Source organism: Parasteatoda tepidariorum, chromosome X2 (genome assembly GCF_043381705.1).
Source record: "Parasteatoda tepidariorum isolate YZ-2023 chromosome X2, CAS_Ptep_4.0, whole genome shotgun sequence".
Taxonomy (NCBI): Eukaryota; Metazoa; Arthropoda; class Arachnida; order Araneae; family Theridiidae; genus Parasteatoda; species Parasteatoda tepidariorum.
Window position 1 is genome coordinate 27894155 of NC_092215.1, and position 20735 is coordinate 27914889.

General features: G+C 31.3%; 1 protein-coding gene across 1 annotated transcript in view; it reads left to right on the plus strand.

Moving 5' to 3' along the window:
* The window catches only part of LOC107439018 (kielin/chordin-like protein), a gene marked incomplete in the record, with an annotated part of 149883 nt that overhangs the window by 48253 nt on the left and 80895 nt on the right, over positions 1 to 20735 (plus strand). Inside the window, 12 exon segments of the mRNA XM_071188088.1 lie at positions 1830 to 2080; positions 2518 to 2611; positions 4168 to 4244; positions 5070 to 5166; positions 7558 to 7640; positions 8804 to 8903; positions 10560 to 10642; positions 11517 to 11613; positions 12438 to 12614; positions 13591 to 13767; positions 14962 to 15045; positions 17851 to 18023. Of these exon segments, the coding sequence (XP_071044189.1) occupies positions 1830 to 2080; positions 2518 to 2611; positions 4168 to 4244; positions 5070 to 5166; positions 7558 to 7640; positions 8804 to 8903; positions 10560 to 10642; positions 11517 to 11613; positions 12438 to 12614; positions 13591 to 13767; positions 14962 to 15045; positions 17851 to 18023 (1493 nt within the window).

The window sequence follows — 20735 nt, forward strand, 5'->3', positions numbered from 1 at the left end:
TGTTTTCTCTCTCCATACACTATTTTTGGGAACACCATTAAGTTTATTCCTAATTTTATCACTTTAGCAATAAATTAATCACTTTTCATTAATTTTGTGACCTTTACTTTGATTTGGAAGATCTGAATTATTTTAACCTCTAATTTTTTTATGAGGACTTGAAAGAGAAATGCTTCTGAAACATCAAAAAATCTGCAACAAGGAGAGAGATTTTAGGAGGTAGCATAAAGGGATTGATTGCTGTTGTTGCAGTTTATTTACGTCACACTAGAGCTGCACAAAGGGCTATCGGCGACGGTCTGGGAAGCATCCCTGAGGATGATCCAAAGACATACCATCACAATTTCGATCCTCTGCAGAAGAGAGGGTAGCCTGAGACTTGCACGCGAAGTCGAGCACTTTGCGGTAGAACAGTTTATCGACGATTAATACTGCACAACCTCGGTCTCTTCGTAGACTGATCCAAGTGGTCACCCACCCGTACACTGACCGCAGCCAGTGATGCTTGACTTCGGTGTTCTACTGAGAGTCTTGTCTTAGTGACGAGTCCTCTGCAGGACTTAAAGGGATTGAACTTCTCAAGTAATGAAAAAGAAATCATTAAAGTTGATCACTTTTTCTTCTATTATTCCCTGAAATTTTTAAAAACTTTTTCCTTTCCTTCAAAACACCAGTAAAAATAATTGTTTATCCATGATTTTAGTAAAAATATCTGATAGAGAGGGCAGTCTTGGTACTGAATCATTGAAACAGATTATATCCTTCTTACGAGAACTTTAGGACCTCTCCCCCTTCAATTTTTAGAAAAAATTGTGACAGTAAAAATGTTATAATTTGGGGGACTTTCAGAAAGGTAAAAGGGGCTGAAAACTGGAATTTGTAGAAAATAAATTAAGAAATTGCGAGAAAATCCAGACGAAACAATCTTTTAGTAGCTCTCGTTTTTTAAAAAATTAATGATTAAATTTAAAAATTTAATGATTAAATTCTTTCTTTTTACCTTCTTTTTACCCCTATTCATAAAATTATTAAAAAGTGATAAAATAATAGGGAAAGGTATTCCTAGAAATGGCGGGTGGTGGAGGAAAATGGGGGTCATACTTAGATTCAGGCGGGAACTTTATATAAGAATTTGCTAAAATAGTGCCAAGGCTCGAATTTTTTTTTTAAAAAATTTATCTTATAACCGGTGTTGAACAACCGACCCATTTCTGAGTTTATAACTATTAATGTTCAACTTTGTAGCCTTGTAATTTTTAACTCTAACCAGAAGACAAGGAAACTATTGGATCAAGTATTTCTAGCCAGAAGACAAGGAAACTATTTGTAATTTTTAACTCTAACCAGAAGACAAGGAAACTATTGGATCAAGTATTTCTAGCCAGAAGACAAGGAAACTATTGGATCAAGTATTGGAGCAAACTAGCCTTCGGGGAGGATTTTTTGATGGCATTTGCGTTACATGGAGAGCATAACTGTAAAAATTTTCCTAGGTTCGCCCAACGGCAAGGGGATTCTAACCCATGATCCGTCTATTACTGAAGATATTTTAAGCCAGCACTGTGGTCGGTGTGAGCCAGGATCAGAATTCGTATCAATCACCCTCTGCTGGAATTTGAACCTGGATCACCTCATTCGGAGGCTAACGCTCTATCCCCTGAGCCACAGTAGCTCCCAGAAACTCTGTTGTCTTCTGTGTTGGCCTAAAACTTGAAAAACTATAGAATTGAACATTTTTAATCGGAAATCCAAAAGGATCCACTATTCCCATCCCGTTGAAAAGTAAAATCCCTCTTTTTTTATTCACTAACTTTCTCTTTGTTTTTTAGGCTGTAAAAAGGATAATATAATGTATACAAATGGACAAGACTTTATAGATGCTCACAATCCCTGTTTAAAATGTCTATGTCAAAAGGGTTCAATACTGTGCACTTCTGTGGCATGTGAGCCAATGAAGCCATGTATGGAAAGCGCTCTTGTGACTTTGCCAGGAGAATGTTGTCCAAAATGCTCGATGTGTGGACCTCATCAGGAAAATTCTCATTGGAAAGAGAGTCCTTGTCACAACTGCACATGCAAGGTAAATTTCTAAATCAATGGATTGCATTTTCTGCTCTAGGGAGTACCGCAGGCTCTTTTCTAAATATATTTCTGGCTTGCTGTATTATCACCTCCTACATCAGAAGGCCCCCACACTGTTTTTAATAAGTATTTTTTTTTAATAACTAGAAAGATAGAGACGTGGTTTTTTTTTGAAGGATATTTTTTTAAACATTTCATAATTTTTTTAAGTAATTCGAAAATTAAAGAGGTGAGTTTTTGAATGTTTTCTTAGACATTTTGCTACCAGTTTTATAATTTTTTGATGTCGGCGGTCACTTTATTTTTAATACTTTTTTACTAGTCCAGTTTATAGTAAAATACTCAATGTTTGACTAACTTTTAAAGTCATTAAAATCATTTGTTATACTATTGTATAACCTTCTTGAGTATTTTAGAAAATTATTGATCTTACAGGGTGGTAATGTTCATTGTACCGTCATCGAATGTTCCTTACCTGGTTGCCAATATCCGGCACGAACTCCAGGAGAATGCTGCAGACATTGCGAAGGTAGGACATTTATTTACTAAGTTAAGAGGTAATCTTCTTAATCTTTTCTCCTCATTTAAATGTGCGAATACTTTTATTATCTTTGTGAAGAGTTTCTGCTGATGAAGAAGTAGTTCAAAGTTTTCTTGAATATATTAATATTATTTGAAACTGAAATTTGCATAAAGTGATAAGCGACCTCACATATTTTCTGTATTTACAATTTGTGGATAATAAAATTTGCTTAAGGGGTAGAAGTGAAACTGCTTTTTTTTAATCTATGTCCAGAATTATCATAATGTACAAATTTATTGGAACAAAATGAAAAAAATGTTCCTTTTCAAAATCAACTATTTTATTTTATAACCGTCGTTGTATTGCTCACCCAAATTTTAGTTTATGACTACCAATGCTCAACACCATAGTTTTGTAATTTTGAACCCAATCTAGAAGACAAGGGAACTTCTGGATCAGTACCCCTAGAGGTAATGATTTGTTATAGGAGAGTGGAGTACTTTGTGATCCCGACAGATTTGACGAGCACCAGTCAGCATTTAATACAAGGGGATTCTTCGACTGCTGGATTTAAACTCCCGTTCTCACGAACACGAGTCCAATGCCCTGCCAACTAGGCTATCCCGACCCAAAAGGTATACCAACGGTTTTCTAGGTGGTCACTCACACAAGTGCTGACCGTTCCCGATGATGCTTGACTTTGGTGATCGGACGATAGCCGGTATTTTCATCATGGTATGGCCGTTGACATCAACTATTGTTCATATTTAATCAACTATTTTATTTTATTTTATAATTATGGATGAACAACCGAACAATTTTGTTTTACGGCTACTAATGTTCAACTCCGCAGCCTTTTGATTTTTAACCCTGTCCAGAAGACAAGAGAACTCCTGGATCAAGTATTGGGAGAAAATTGCTTACGTGGAGGACTTTTTGACAGAACCAACCTGCATTTGCGTAGCATGGAGAGGAAGACCACGAAATTCGGAGTCCCCTTGCTACGTTAGAACTGTGATTGGTGCTTGCCGGGTGCGGAATTCGTATCGACCGGCCATTTTGTCTTTCTATACAGTGAGTAAAATAAAAAACGGAACAATTTTATAATTTTTAATCTAATGATCGGATTTTAGCACACTAACACTGTATTTATTGGATTATCCTTCGTCCTTCCGTTTTTGCTTTATATATTTTTTTTCTTTAGACATAAATTATTTAATTATTAATTCACATCTCTCAACATTTTTAACAAGAAAGGTAAGTGAATACGAATCACATTGTATCTGAAATTAGATTCATAGATTTCGATTATAAACAAATTGCATTTTTTAAAATTGCGCTGAATTTACTGTTCAAATGTTCAATTATTCTGTGTTCAAAGCAGTTTAATTTCCCGTTTTTTAATTAGAAGACTGATATTGTTTGTAAGAGTCAGATTATGTATGCATGAACCTCGTTACAATTATGAATTTATTTTGTAAATTTTGATTACATAACTGTTTACATCTTTGCTTAAGAAATTTACTGGATGTATAATCAATAAATTAAATACAATATTTTAGATTGCGAATACAGAGGAAATTATGTGAAACACTCGGAAGAATTTTACCCTGAAAGTTGTATCGAATGTGTATGTCAGGTAACAATATTTTAATTATTTAAAAAATATATATTGTTTTGACGAAATAAAAATAATTGAAATTGCTAAAGTATTATAAATATTTCAATACCTAAACATAAAATTATTTATATTAGCATTTAGAAATTATCTTTTAATAACCATAGGCTGTTTAATTACATCATTAAAAACTCTAACAAAGCTGGAAAATTGATATAAAATTTTTTCATCAAAATTATAATCAATTCATGAATAATGTTTTTCGTCAAAATTATAACCAATTCATTAATAAAGATTTTTATCAAAATTAAAAGCAACGCAATAAAGCTTTTCCTCAATAAGGTTTATAACTCAATTTATAAAAGATGGGGAAAAATTTAAATTCTCCTATCATTTACTACTAATTTAGTTCTTAAAGGGTTAATTGATTAATTAATAATTCTATAATTTGTTATTCTTTTGTATTGACCATTATTAGGAAATCTTTTAAGTCATCGTTTAATACATCATTTAATTACTTCTTCATCATGATTCATATTAGAAATAGAAAAATGTCTGTATATTTCGAGTGTGTAAAATACGATGCTTCTCGTTTGGACGCGAATTCCATGTTTCGTCTTCCCATAGAGCGTCATGTTTCGAGCGCTCGCAGTTTGCTGATTTTCTTTCTAATTTTTTTATGAAACAATAATAAAATTTTTAATTGAAGTATATTTTCTTTTTAGTTAGTTCGGTATGATTCGTTTCATGCAGATATATTATTTTTCACCTGAAGATAACTTTTTAATGAAAAAAATAAATCAGGTTGTATTGCATTTAATTTTCTATTCGTTCTTTATTCAGTAGAAAGGGAATATTGCTTGCCAGAAAATTGACTGCTTTCATTCTATTTGCAAAAACCCTGATGCTCAACATGAAGAATGCTGCCGTCTTTGTCAGAAAGGTATGTTTGCATTTACTACAACAACAAAAGATTGGTTATTTGTAATTGTATAGTGCGCAAAATAATAAAAAAATAGTACAATGGTCACACACGGGTAATATTATATACATAAAAGGTTACAAATTAAGATGAAATCATAATAATTTTTACCTTTTCTATATTGATAGCATAAATGAATATAAATGAGTCCCGCAGTGGACTGATCGTTAAGACACGGTTCCCAGCAGATCACCGAAGTCAAGCATCACTGGCTGCGGTCAGTGTGCGGGTGGGTGACCACTTGGATCAGTCTGCGTAGGGACCGAGGGTGTGCGGTATTGGTCCTCGTTAAACTGTGCTACCATAAAGTGCTCGACTTCGCGCGCAGGTCGGCGGGCTACCAAAGCGGGGGTGCCATCCCCTCCGCAGAGGATCAAAATTGTGATGGCATGTCTTCGGATCATCTTCCGGGATGTTTCCCAGACCGTCGCCAATAGCCCATTGTGCAGCTCTAGTGCGACGTAAATTAACAACAACAACAACGAATATAAATGCAATTTTTTTTGTACAATACTGCTCACTTAAAGGACCGCATTAGTCCGGTGTTTAGAGAATCTAACTCTAGGCCGGAGGAGCGGAGTTCGATTCTCGACTCTATTAAGACCCACCAAGTACAAGTGATATATGTGCTCGTAAAATCTGTGGAATCGAAAGTCATCTGGTCTATCGTTGAGTAGATGGACACAGGGATCTGGAGGAAATATCCTTTCCTCCATATCTGTGTCTAAATTGAGAAATTGGCCTCCCGAATGAGATCCCCTCTGCAGAGGATCGAAATTGCGATGGCATGTCTTCATATCATTCTCAGGGATGTTTCCCAGACTGTCGGCAATAGGCTAGCGAGCAGCGCTAGTGCGACGTAAATGAAGTACTCACCTGTGCTCACTAAAACAGTAGAAATGCATTTCCTAAAAATAATTATCGCAATAGCGATAGACTAGTAATTTTCAGCTTATTAAAAAATTCATTTTTGTATCTTTATTATTGGACTTTTGACAGTGACTTGGAAAGTTGTCATAATAGTCAACTTCTCATTTCTCATACTCATTTTATTGAAGTTTTACTGTATTGATTTGTTTGTACTCTCTCAGCACTTTTGATGATTCAGAAATCCTTGAGCTACATTTTGTTAATTATGAGAATTATTGTGCAACGAAATCACGTAATTAGTGATGAAACGCGAAGTCCCAACAGGCCTGAAAGCGAGACGGAAAAGAGAAAATACTGATAGGAGAACTATTTCAACATTAGATAATATTCGGGAGGAATTATTCTGTTCTTAATATTAAACAATTCACTGTAAGTAATTTTTTCTCGGCGAAGAAGCAATTCAATATAAAAATTGTATCCGTTAAAAACAATTGGTAGTTATAGATTTTTATTATTCCCGGAAAAAAGCTAAAAAATGAAATTTATTTGTTACCAGTTTTTACTCTTTTCCGTCTTGATATATATGGGCTTTCAGCCCTGAGTCCCAAATGTATGACGAAAATAGTTCATCAACTCGAAACTTCATCGTAGAGGAAAATTATTAACTAGGTGACGAAACAAGAGTGAAGACTACGTGATCGAAATTAAAATGGTAAAAGTCAACCGGGATGTATGGTGGTCAAGGAGTTGGTCTCGCATCAGGAAGATGTAGGGTTAGAATCCCGCCTCAGGTGTGATGTAATTTATCAGTCTGTTTTATCTGTCCTTCTTGTGTTGCTTAGGCGACATTGTTCCATCTACATGGCGTCCACGAAGCACTTATTAGAAAAGTTAAATACATTATGTGCAGCGAGTTTTGTTTTATGGAGAAAAAAATGGAATGACAAAATATTTCCTTAATTTTGACGAAAGGTGTTCGCTGGAAGAAGTGATCGCAGTTGTTTCGTCACACTGACAATATTTTCGCTTATAGCATATACCAGGAAATAGTTTCATCAAAAACGAAAAAAGTTTCATGAAATTTGAGTATCCATTTTTTACTGTGTATGAAGATTACTTATTAATCATTATTCCCCTCGTCCACCTCTGGTATGTTCGACAGCGCTCAGGTGGTGTCTTGGATTTAAAGGGAGACAGATTTCATCAAAATGCTGCATCACGACTCATTAGCAGACATTTGAAATCAATGGCCTTCGAGTCTAGGAGCAGGGTCCTCCCTACATGTACAAAGTGCATAATCAATCCTGTTTCTCCTGATTGTATCCTTGCTTGCATGAATCTAGAACTCAAAGATTAATCCTTGCAACCGCATTTGATGCTTGATTTTTCCACAGTTAACGGGCGCATGAATCTGATCTAGCTAGTACTGCATCACGAAGAATTGATAACAACAACAATCATGTGATTTTTGTTTATTTTTAGATTGTCAGTATGACGGAAAAGTGTATGAAGATGGTACCATTTTTCAACCCAGTTTTAATCCTTGTATGAACTGTTCCTGCGAAGTAAGATATTTTTTTTGGAGTTATTGCACTCTAGTTTATGATTAGGTGCTAGCACTAATAAAACTTACATTTATATGTACAGTGCACCAGAAAAACGAACCACCCTGAGTAACTTTTGATCTAATGATCGGATCTTCACGTTCTAGGACTCAATCTTAAAGGTTTGAGGGGGTGACCTCAAATATGCTAAGTAATAAGAGCAGACGGTATTTTAAGTTACGAAATCAGACACAAAAATGTACTTTCTCTGAATGAGCATACAACTTTTTCGATAGATCCGGATTTCTGACTCCCACAATATAGGGGATAACCGCAATCTGGGAATCTGGCAATCTGGTTTTAAGCATTTTTGCACTTAAATATGATTTTAATAAGACTTTTAAGATAAAGGCAGTTTAAAACTTTTCTTTATAACTAAACCCTAAAGCTGCCGAGGCTCAAGGCACAGATGCGCTCGTCTTCTAATTAGCTGACCTGGGTCTGAACCTCAACATTGATTGGATATATAAATTCTACACTCGGCTCGCACCGAACGAACTGCTGACTTACTTATTTTATCGAAATTCATTGTTGATGTTAAAATAACAGAGTTTTTTTTTTTGTTAAAAAAATGGGGATAATTTGTTAAAATAACAGTGCTTATATGCTTAAGGAACTAGCATCCATTTTTAATTGACAATTTTTTCTGTGAATTAAACAGATTTTTTTTACAGTTCACAATCAATCATGGCTAAGCATCTAAATTTTCTGGGCTCTTTCCTTTAAAAGCCGTGGTCAAAATTTCACCTAATTTTGACATCGATCAGACGAAAAGGACAGCGCTTCAGCTGGTATACCTTTCTCCAAACTTTCACATAACAACAAAAGAGAGTATTTTCTGTTACAGAAGATTAATCATGAAGCATTCTGTATTTATACAAGCCGGTTAATCGGCTGCTAGGATCGCACTCAAAACCCAGCAGCTCCCTAGCAGCGGTATGGGTGATGCCTTAACCAAATGTGCTAGTTTAGTGGAACATATATTTAATGGTTAATTCCATTACTATCTTGAAGTTAATATTTTAACAATAATTAAAGTTACAATAATAAATATAATTTCGTAGTTCTTAGCTGAAATAATGCGGATATCGTTTTTAAAGAAAATATACTGATTTCTTTTGCAGAAAAGTATAGTTCGTTGTCAACCTATTAAATGTCCAGATACAGAAGATACATGTGAAATTCCTGTGTTTCCACCAGGTGGATGTTGTCCACAATGCCCAAGTAAGAGTGTATTGTATTAAATTAAATTAAAGTAAGAGTGTATTGTATTAAATTAAATGAAAGCAAGAGTGTATTGTATTAAATTAAAATAAATTTCTTTTATTTTTCTTAAATAATGCATAAAGAAAAAAAAATGTGGTAAATTTACTGTACTGTCGGTAATGACATTTGTGGTAAAAAAATAATGTAGTTAATAAATAATGTAGTTTCTTTGTATTCTTTTTAAATGACCACAATTTAAAATATATAGCAATTTGGAATGAAGTAAATTATACGAAAAATATTTTAGGTATTATTTGATTGGAATCAAGTAATTTGGATAGATATTTCGAATTTACTGATTCGAATTACTGATTCAAATCTCGTGGTTCAGCTCACTGATTAGAGAAAAATGTTTTGAGATTTCTAATTCAATTGACTGATTCAGATCGTTTATAGAATCAAGCAATTTTAATCACTATTGCAATAAAATGTTTCGGACCGTAAATTCGAATCAAATTATTCATGAGAAGTGATTCGAATCAAATAATTCGTAAAAAGTTATTCGAATCAAATGAGTTGGATCGCTTATTCGAATTAGCCATTAATGTTGCCAATATGAACAATATAGAATGTTTATTTTACTGCATTCTGTTAAACAAAATATTTCTTTATTCTCATCAAGTTTCAAAATGAGTTACAAAGTTCATCAACAGAGGGCGCTGATCCGTCGGAAACATTGTAAAACAAAATTTACTGCTGTATGCTGAACCATTTCAGCTTAATGACCTAATTTGTCAGCGTAACGTTGTCAGTACACTGTAAAAAATATCACGAAACGTTTTTGAATACATGGGGTAGCTACGGTGCATGTAGTTTTCAAAAAAGTTTCTGAATATTTCGGAAACCTCTTTCTGTAATATACAGAAACATTTTGCAGTACTGCATTAATATTTTGAAGCATTATTTGTAATTTCGAATTTTTTTTAATATGAAGCGTTTCCCATAAGCGTTTCTGAATATTTCGGAAACCTCTTGTGGGACTTCGTTACCAGTAAAGTCAACGTTATCTATCGAAAGATCTTCCAAGATAGAATCGAGTTAACATGTCTTATATACTAGTGAAATAGAATTTAACACTTGTAGTGGTAGCTACGGTATCTGAAACTGAATCTGTGTCAATGCGATTCAGTTTCCTACTTTTGAAAATAACGGAAATGTTTCTCAATTGATCGATATTGAAAAATTGTTCTCTGAGATTTTCGGAAACATTTTTGTCAAGTCAAAATTAGTTTCTGAAAGTTTTTACAGTGTAGACTACGTAATGTTGGTGGTTATATTGCGCTATAAAAATAATGATTATTTTGAAAACATTGCTTTTTTAGGTTTGTATAATTTTTCTTAGTCAACAGCCCCATCTATTGATGAACTTTTCATTTAATTTTTAAACTTAGGGATGATAAATTTTCTGGTTTCTTAAGCGGAACGCAATTAACAGTACTTTTCCTTTTACTCTTTCCATTTTTTTTCTTAAATTGTTTTTTAAATCATCGTTAATTTTCGGGACACACAATGTTTTCGAATGGGATAATATGGGATCCAGGTCAAAATATATTTTGTGCTTAAGAAATTAGTGCTGATTTAATTTTAAGTCTGCCTGTACTTGCTTCTTTTCAGAGTGTACATTTGAAAATAAAGAGTATACCAATGGTCAAAGATGGAAAATTTCAAATGATTCTTGCGAAACGTGTGTTTGCATGGTAAGTCTTTTCACACATTGAAATTTAATGAAATATATATCTTTAACTTCAATTCCAAAATATTGGAATAGAAAATCTAAATACTTATAAACAAAATGCATTCAACTTAATTACTTTGAACATCTGAGAAAAAAAGTACTAATAGTTTTACCAGGAAATGCTACAGGCATGAACAAAGCTCATACTGCTTCAATTTTGCCTTAACTCTTTGAAAACTTGAAAATATATTTTCAGATTTTAATCCTTCAAAGACAGTAAAAATGTCATCAGAATTAAAATCTTATGCTGACATATAAAATGTATTGATTTTGTAAGAGTTCTATGATGTGAAAATTAATCATTTCTGATGTATTAATAAAAAATCACGTATTTTAGAATAAGTATGATTATATTTTTATTACAATATATTATTTTCTTAATTTTTCAGTTTAAAATGTGTAATTTGTTTCTATTATGATATTGGATGTTCCGTAATGGCCACTCTAAATATATATTGTTAGAATCAATGTCAAAAGTGCAGTAAAAAGCAATTTGAGTCTCAAACTGACAAAATCCTGTACCAAAATCGAACAAATCACTATAAGATGCTACTGAAAGTATCAAAATTTGTTTGAGTGTGGAACAAAGTAGTGGAATTATTTGGAAAAAGTTCAAAATTTCATCAGAGAATCAATTTGATTTCGAAGTTTTCTAGTCCGATTTCCTCCGTACATTTTCGTTTAACTTCGATAATATTCTTTTTCGCTTAAATAATAATTTGTGATCTCTAATGTGTACACTTTTGTCAAGGATTCAAAAAATAGATGCTAAGGGTAATTATTGGAGACCACTTTGTATAAGTTCATAACATTTTCCTTTTTATACAATATTTTAGAATGGAGTTGTTATGTGCTCTGAACGAGAAAGTTGTCCTCACCAAACTTGTACGCATGGTGTCAAACCACCTGGTGAATGTTGTTCATCATGTATTGGTATATATTCAATATTATTATAATAATACTCAGCTAAGTTTTAATAATTATATAATTAATTAAACTAATAATACTTTTGTATGCTAAAATATTTTATATTTGATTTTAATACTAATCTAAAAAAATTTATTACAATTTATTATTTATGAATTATTAAAATAATGCTTAGTTGCTCAGCTTTAATAATTACATAATTAATCCAACTAATATCACTTTTGAATGCGGTAAATATTTGACATTCTGTTTAGATATACATCTAAAAATATTTATAATGATTTATTATTTCTGATTTATTATTTATAATTTATAATTTATGATTTATTATAATAATGCTTAGTAGCTAAGCTTTAATAATTGCACAATTGATCTATCTAATATTCCTCGAAATATTTAGTATTCGGTTTCAAATTAATTAGATTAATATTTGAATTTCAATTTATATTATATTATATAAATATTTTAATTTTAATTTAAAATAATTAGATTAATATTTGAATATTAATTGATATTATATTAGATAAATATTTTAAGTTAAATTTAAATTAATTAGATTAATTTTTGAATTTAAATTTATTTTATATTAGAAAAATATTTTAATTTTACTTTTTAGTGATTCGAATCAAATAATTCGTAAAAAGTTATTCGNTAATTTCAATTTAAATTAATTAGATTAATATTTAAATTTGAATTTATATTATATTAGATAAATATTTAAATTTAAATTAATTAGATTAATATTTTAATATTAATTAATTATATTAATAGTTTTATATTAATAACCAACCATACACTTTTGCTCACGTGAATTTTTAAATTAATTTTAGATTGCAGATACAAGAATCATTTAGTTCCAGATAAAATGCAGTTTTCTCCACCAGATGATCCTTGCTCACGTTGCCAATGTCAAAGAGGAAATATTACATGCGTGAGAGAAAAATGTCCAACTCTTCTTTGTACTGTTACTGAACTACCGGCTGGTTCTTGCTGCTCAGTCTGTAAAGGTTGTACTGATAAAGTTTCCACCCAAAATATATCTTTCTTATTAAGTTATCTATAACTAATAAAAATTATTTTAAAAGATTTTTATTCTATTATTGATAAAAAAGATATTAATTTGATGTATCTGAAAAGACAGGTTGCACACTGAAGTGCGCATCCACTTTCTTAACTTCAGAACGTTTGAAGTCATAGTTATAGAAATGGCGTCTATGTGTAGTAAAATGACATTTCAGTACAAGACCATAGCAACAATTTTACCTTGGCCACAATTGGGTTCAAAACTGGCTCGATATGGGTCCTATAAGAACATGCACCGAGGGACTAATATTGGGATATCTAGATTTTTTAAATTTGTCCTAGAATTGCCTATATAGGGCATACATTGGCAAATATAGAACCTACATTGGCTAAATAATGAATGCAAAATATCGGGCGAATCTGAAAATTCTATGTAAGACCGATATTGGCTGTAAAGTGGCTGTAAAATATCTGGTGAATCGGAAAATTCTATATAATGTCAATATCGGAAAAATAAAAGCACTTTGAACTTTGCTGAGCCAAGATTCATGAACATTGGCCCAATGAGGGCCCAAGTTATTTTGCTTCTAGGGGAGTATCTCTATTGCAATATCACTTAGTGATAAACTTTTTTCTCCTAGTGAGGATTTTCACTCTTTTGTGCTATATCAATGATAGTTGCTCATCAAGTTATTCTATAACTCCCTGTAACTCCCTGTTTTTTCGTTCTATTCAGTTTTCTCCAGGTAGTGGCCTCATTTTAAAGCACATAATAACTGCAACCGTTATTAATAACGATGGTGTAATTAATGATTTTGCTGTGCAATGATTTGAGGAGTTCATAATAAAGTAATTTTTGATGTATTTCAAATAATAATTAAGGTTAAATATTTTTGTTTATTCACCATCTTATATATTTTGATCCATAAGAATGCTTTTTATGCTATGATTATTTTTTAGGTTGTGTCAATAGTGTAGGTCAAGTTGTTGAACATGGCCAAAAATGGATTCATCATTCAGACATCTGTCAAATCTGCTCTTGCTCGGATAGCGTCACCAAATGTGAGAGAATTACTTGCAAAATTCCTTGCACACATCCAGTGATGAAACCTGAAGTTTGCTGTCCTGAGTGCAATGGTATAAAAAAGTTATAATACAGATGTCAATTTTACCTATACATGATGTAATGCCACAAAGAATTATTTAATAATTTACATAATTTATATAAAGAATGTAACTCTATGGGAACATCAAAAAGCATGAAAATGTTTACCAAAGCTCTTTGGTACTAATTTTGGTAAATATAACAATAAAATATGGTTTTATAATGTGTGATTAAATTTGGTAATTTTTTCATGAAACCTTAAAGCATGGCATAAACACCATTTAAACGGTTAAATTTACTTTTCAGTTATGTGTTTTTTACAAAATGTGTGTTAATAAGAACTATAATTTTGAAAACAATATTTTCTGGTAAACCATTACCATACCGACGGAAAAATTACCAAATGAATGGTTTGATTATTGTATATTTTGATTTTATTAACCTGAATTATCGTTATTTATTTATTTTTTACTAGCCATAATTTTATACTATATAAATCCTCTTGCTATAAAGAGCTATCTGAGATTTAGAAAGGGCAAATAGCTTGAATTATTTGAAAGTTATCAAACTTTTTTAAAGAAATTGCCAATTTCGCAAGATTTTTCTACTTACATAAAAATTATTAAAACTAGTAAATATTTCTCAGTTTTTGCGAATTTTTATGCTCCCAGATAACTTTTTAAACACATAAAATTTAGATTACAAGCATTTTTTACATTCAAAAAGTGCGACTTTTTTTTTATGTTGACATTTCCATCCTTTTCAGAAATAGCATAAAAGTCTCGGGCCAAAGAGAACCTAAACTTGACCCAAAGGTTATGAATACATGTTACAAATTCACAACTGTTAAGGAAATAGCATATTATTTACTACTTCACATGACGACAGAGCTTTCAAAAAACAGCCTTAATATCTTTATTTTGAACTATTAGTCGGTCAACCCCTTTTTTACAGAGTTTTTTGCAATTTTCTTCAGCATCTATGTACTTTTCTGTTTCCCTCTGTATTTGAATACTGGAAACATTTGTTTACCATTGGTCAAAAAGAATAATATTTCTGTTTATGTCATATTTTTCTTCGTTGTTTAAACTTATTCAAGAAATAATATGATGTAGTTACAGCTATTATTTTTTTAAATGGATCAAAATGGTTTTAAAACCAAACGCTCATATATGTTTCAGGAAGAAAAATTATTTTAAATAATTAATTATGTTTATTTTATCTAGGTTGTCAGGTTTTGGGTAGAATTTATCAAAACAGTGAAGAGATACCATCAAGCGATCGATGCAGAAGATGTGTTTGCTATGGAGGTAAAAAAAAAAAAATACTTTTAATAAAACCTGTTTCTTAGTATTCCTTTTCCATGTTATATTGTTTTTCAACATTACCTTTCATTTCGTAGCTATGTCTTTAAATGTGAAATTTTATTAAAATTATATAAAGAGCTTAGTGGAAGAAGCAGGTAAGTGACATTTTCAGGGGTGTTCATTAATCAGGGAAAATAACATAAAGTAGTTGCATCAATATGGGTAATTTAATGTAACAATTGTTTTTGCTTTTACTTTAATTTAAATTTAACTAATGCATATAAGCTTTAATTATTCTTGCATAATTTTTATTTCAAATTATGTAGTTATACTTAAAATAAGACAAGGAATTATCAGCCCATCTTCTGATAAATCTATGATAAAATCGTTTGTATACTACTTTTGTTTACCCTGATTTTCCTTTCTAGCAGTCTTTGAAGAGCCGACCCAATTTTGAGTTTAAAACTACCGTTGTTCAATTCTTTTGCCTTGTGACTTTTTACCCAATCCAGAAGACAAGGAAACTCCTAGATAAAGCATTGGGAGAAACTAGCCGTCCTGGAGGATTTTTTTTTTATGGAACTAACTCGCATTTGCGTTACAATGACAGGAAAATCATGGAAACCTCTCACAATCAGCTTGATCGCAAGGGAACTCTAACCCATGATCCAGCACTGTTGTTTACGTCAGCACTGTTGTCGATGCGAGCCAGTTGGGAAATTCGAATGTACCAGCCGTTACTGGGATTCGAACCCTGGTCACCTTATTGAGTGGCGAGCACTCTTTCCCCTGAGCTACCACGGCTTTTTTTTAGCATGATTGGAAATCTCACTTTTCTGGGAATCCACTCAGCACTTCATTATATGTTATAATTTAGGCAAAATCATTACAGGGAAATTAATTAAGCTCTTGTAAATGCAGGGTGTTTTGTAATCACCACCCTTATTACAAATTTTAGTCATGCTTTTCAAAAACTGAAAGAATATATACGTTAAGAGTCACGAAATAATAGTTAGGAAAAATAGAAAAAAGTAATGAAAACCAGAGGAATCATTAATAACGATGCCGAAATTAAAAACATGAGCCCGTCATCTTGCCAGAGGAAAAGGGCGATCATTAGAAACATCTTTGAGTTTTGAAACAATAAATCAGATTAAAAGGCAGTTCAAATATTAGGTAAACATGTTTTTGGCAATTTTAGTTATTTCCTCTTGTTAAAAAAAAAAAAGTGCTAGGAAATCACAAAACCCCTCTCTTATTTAGGAAAGATGCAATAATCCTTCTTAATTTTTGCTTTAACTGTGACTTCCACTATAGTAATATCTAATTTTAAGAATTTTAGGACTAAGGACTAATTCAAGTAAAAGATGCAGAGAACAAATTTTATGCTTTAATTCATTTTACATAATTTTCAAACGACTTGTAGAAATGTTATTCAACTTTTACTTTCTCAGAATAAATTTCTTTTAAAATTAAAAATTTTTCCATGTGTATTTTTTCTATTTTTTTCATTATTTTTCTGTGTAATCATTTTTTAAAAAGGATGCAAATAAGGGGGCAAATATGGATTTACACTTTTTCTCTCTCATTATTAGCGAAAATAAGCAAATTACAAACCCTCTCTCTCCCCATTACGTGCTTACAAAATATTTGTACGGCCCTTTATTGCAAAATAAGAAGCTCAGAATTTTAAACTTTATGTATGCCAAATAAACATTTTTCTTCTACTTACACTCTTAGAAATAAAACTCTCACATTTGATGATTCAGTAATTCTGAAGCTGTATTTTCTTAATTTTGAGAATCATTATGTCACAAAATCACGTGATTTGTGACGAAACAAGAACTTTCAAATAAATGTTTTCTCAATTACTTAACTTCATTGTAGTGCAGTGGGAGATGTGAAATGAAGAGTAGACGATGAAAATAAAGTGACGATAAAGTCGACCGTCTTGCCTGGTGGTCAGAGAGTTGCCCGCGAGTAAGGAAGATTCCGGATTTGAATCCCGCTTTGGGCATCGGTGTATTTTATCTTTCGGTTCTATCACTCTTTTTTGTATTGTTTGGGCTACATTGATCCACCTGTGCGGTGCTCACGATAAAGTGATTAGTAGAAAAGTTAGGTACAATAGGCGCTACGAGTTTTTTTTTTTTTTTGGAAAAAATGGAATGATGAAATATATATATTTAATTTTGACGAAATTTGCTATATTGAAAAAGTGACAATACTTATTTATTATTGAGCCCCAATGGCTCAGGGGATAGAGCGTTCACCTTCCAATGAGGCGAACCGGGTTCGAATCCCAGTCGATATGAATTCCGCATCCGGCTTGCACCGACCACAGTGCTGACGAGAAATATCCTCTGTGGTGGACGGATCATGGGTTAGAGTCCCCTTCCCATCTGGCTAACCGTAGGAGGTTCTCGTGGTCTTCCTCTCTATGTAACGCAAATGCGGGTTAGCTCCATCAGAAAGTCCTCCTCGAAGGCGAATTTCTCCCAATACTCGATCCAGGAGTTCCTTTGTTCTCTGGATTGGATTCAAAATTACAAGGCTACGGAGTTGAACTTTAATTGCAGTAAACCCATAAAATTGGATCGGCTATTGAATTACAGTTATAAAATATAAAATAAAGTACTTATTTATTCACTTCTGATGACAGTTTTTTTTTTTTTTTAAAATTTTTGCTCGGAGCATATACCAGAAAACAGTATCATCAAAAACGAAGAATGTTTTGTGAAATATGAATGAGTATCCATTTCTTACAGTGTGAATACAGCTTTTTGCTTTACTTATTTCGTATATTAGGTAATATGGAATGTGAATCCGTAAGCTGTCCGACTGTCACTTGCTCAAATCCAAGAAAAGAAGCAAATAATTGTTGTCCAGTATGTGACGAATGCAACTTTCAGGGTTTGGTTTACAAAGATCGAGAAAGGTTTACACCTAAATCAGATTCTTGCTACTCTTGTTTATGTGATGTAAGTATGATAAATAACTAATTATTTAAAATTCTATACCGTTTCTAAAAATGCAACTTTAACAATCCAAATACTTAAATAATTTGTCCAATACAAAATCCAACTAAAATTTTTTCATAGGACCTCTTATGGGACATAATTGTCATATTTTTTTCTAAATATCTCTATAAAAATCCTTTTGCTAGTTAAAACCAGATATAAATTTCAAAGCATTTTTTTTTATATTCTACCTATTTCTGAATAAAATATCACTTCAAAGACAAAAGCAATTTTTAAGAATAAAAAATTAAAATAAAATGTTTTTATAATAACTGAAAATATTGTGCAATAAAAAAAATCAACACAATTTCCTTCCTTCCTACCTGAAAGTTATTTCAAAGAAATGAATAAGGAAAAGAAAAATATCCTACGAGTATATTTAAGTATTCATATGCAAATTTAAATAATAAAACAAAATTAACATATGCTTTTTAAAGTACATGATAACAGAAGATATTTCAAATTCTCTAATTTTTATCATTCCTCATAGGACTTCTTTTCCATCATTTCTTTTTAATGTGGAGTTTTATTTACATTTTTAATATATTCTATTATTCCATGCGGAAAAAGGCATACTAAGGCATGTTCATATATATANTATATTAAATATGATTTAGCAACCATTCGAATAGTTCCTTAGAAAGGAAATTTTAAGAAAGTCGTATATTTAAAATTCAATTTCTCAGAAACTATCAAATCAATTTTGCTCAAATTTTATATTTTGTCGCGTAAAATTACAGTCTTTAAAATTATGTAAAGAATTGTGAAAACTTATAAATCATATTTTTATTGACTAGTATTAAATAAAAGTTTCAAAAAACAACAACAAATATTTGCTAAAAGTCTTTTTTATTGGGAAATCATTGAATGACAAACGAATTTTATATTTGTGTGCAAAAATGTTTAGTTTTGCTAAAAAAAAAAAGTGTTCGGGATATGGTAAAGTATGCAAAAATAAAATTACTATTAAGGAGTCCAAATTTTGGACCATTTTCTTGACCAAACCATTGTGACCATATTTCCCAGATTGCGGGTACCCCTTATAGTTTGGGGGTTAGAAATCCGAATACGTTAAAAAAAAAGGATATGTTCATTCAGAGAAAATGCGTTTTTGTGCCTAATTTCGTAATTTAAAATATCTTCTGCCTTAATTAATTAGCATATTGGAGGTCACCCCCTCAAAACATGAAGATAGAATCCTAGACCGTGAATCATTAGATCAAAAGTTATTCTGGGTTGGTCGTGCTTTTTCTTCTTCTTTTCTTTAGCACTGTTCATAGTACAGAAAACTGACGGGTTTCTGATTTTTTTTAACGGTTGTATGAAATATAGTTTTTCATTTATTTTTTAATGTTCTACTTCATTTTTGTTTCTTGCAAGCATATTTATATATTAATTAAGAAAAATATTAAACAGCAATGATAATTTGCTCTAAAAACTGCTATAAATAATACTAAGCTATTTCAAATTTCTATTCGAGTAAGACAAACTATCATGTTTGATTCAGATGTTATTTTTTCATGCCAGACTTTTTCAGCTTAGAATGTTTATTCTTTCAACTTAGAATGTTTGTTAAAGTTAAAAAGCAAAATTTTACAACTCAAAATGCTGAACAGAATTAACTCCTTTTGAAACTGCAAAATAGTATAAAAATAATATGATAAAACTAATTTAATGTAAGTGAATAATACTTTTAGAAATTAAAGAAATAGAAACCTATAAGCTTCGAAATACGGCAACAATTTTCTTTACTAATTCCTCTAATTCTAAATAAAATGTAAATAGCATAAAAAGCCTTTTCTTAGCCTATGATTGAGCTATCTGGATGTTACACATGCTAATATATATTTTTGTATATAGAACGCTCATACAAAAAATATTCATACATTTTTGTAAAATTTTCAGGTTTCAGGAGTATTTAACATCCAGATGGTGTCCTATAGATTAAGAAAATGCAAGCTATTTGCATGCTTGATTCAGATGTTGATTCAGATGTTATTTTTTCATGCCAGACTTCTTCAGCTTAGAATGTTTATTCTTTCATCTTAGAATGTTTATTACAGTTAGAAAGCAAAATTTCACAACTCAAAATGCTAAAAAAAAGTAACTCTTTTTTGATAAGACTGCAAAATAGTATCAAAATAATATGATAAAACTAATATAATGTAATTGAATAATACTTTTAGAAATTAAAGAAATAGAAACCTATAAGCATCGAAATAAGCCAACAATTTTCTTTTCTAATTCCTCTAATTCTAAATAAAGTGTAAATAGCATAAAAAGCTTTTTCTTAGCCTATGATTCAGCTATCTGGATGTTACACGTGCTAATTATATATTTTCATATATAGAACACTCATACAAAAAGTATTCATACATTTCTGTTAAATTTTCAGGTTTCAGGAGTATTTAACATCCAGATGGTGTCCTATAGATTAAGAAAATGCAAGCTATTTGCATGATTTTGAAGAAAATAAGGCAAGTATATGATATTATTGAATGCTTAATGAATGAGGGAAATAAATAATTTTCGTTTACGTCGAGATTTTTAAATAATTTGATAGCCATTTCAGTTGACTAATCTTTGTTATGTTTTATTGTGCACTTATTAATCAATGGTTTGGCATCAGAATTAATTTTGTTATTTCTCAAATTATTAAAAATCATTAATTAA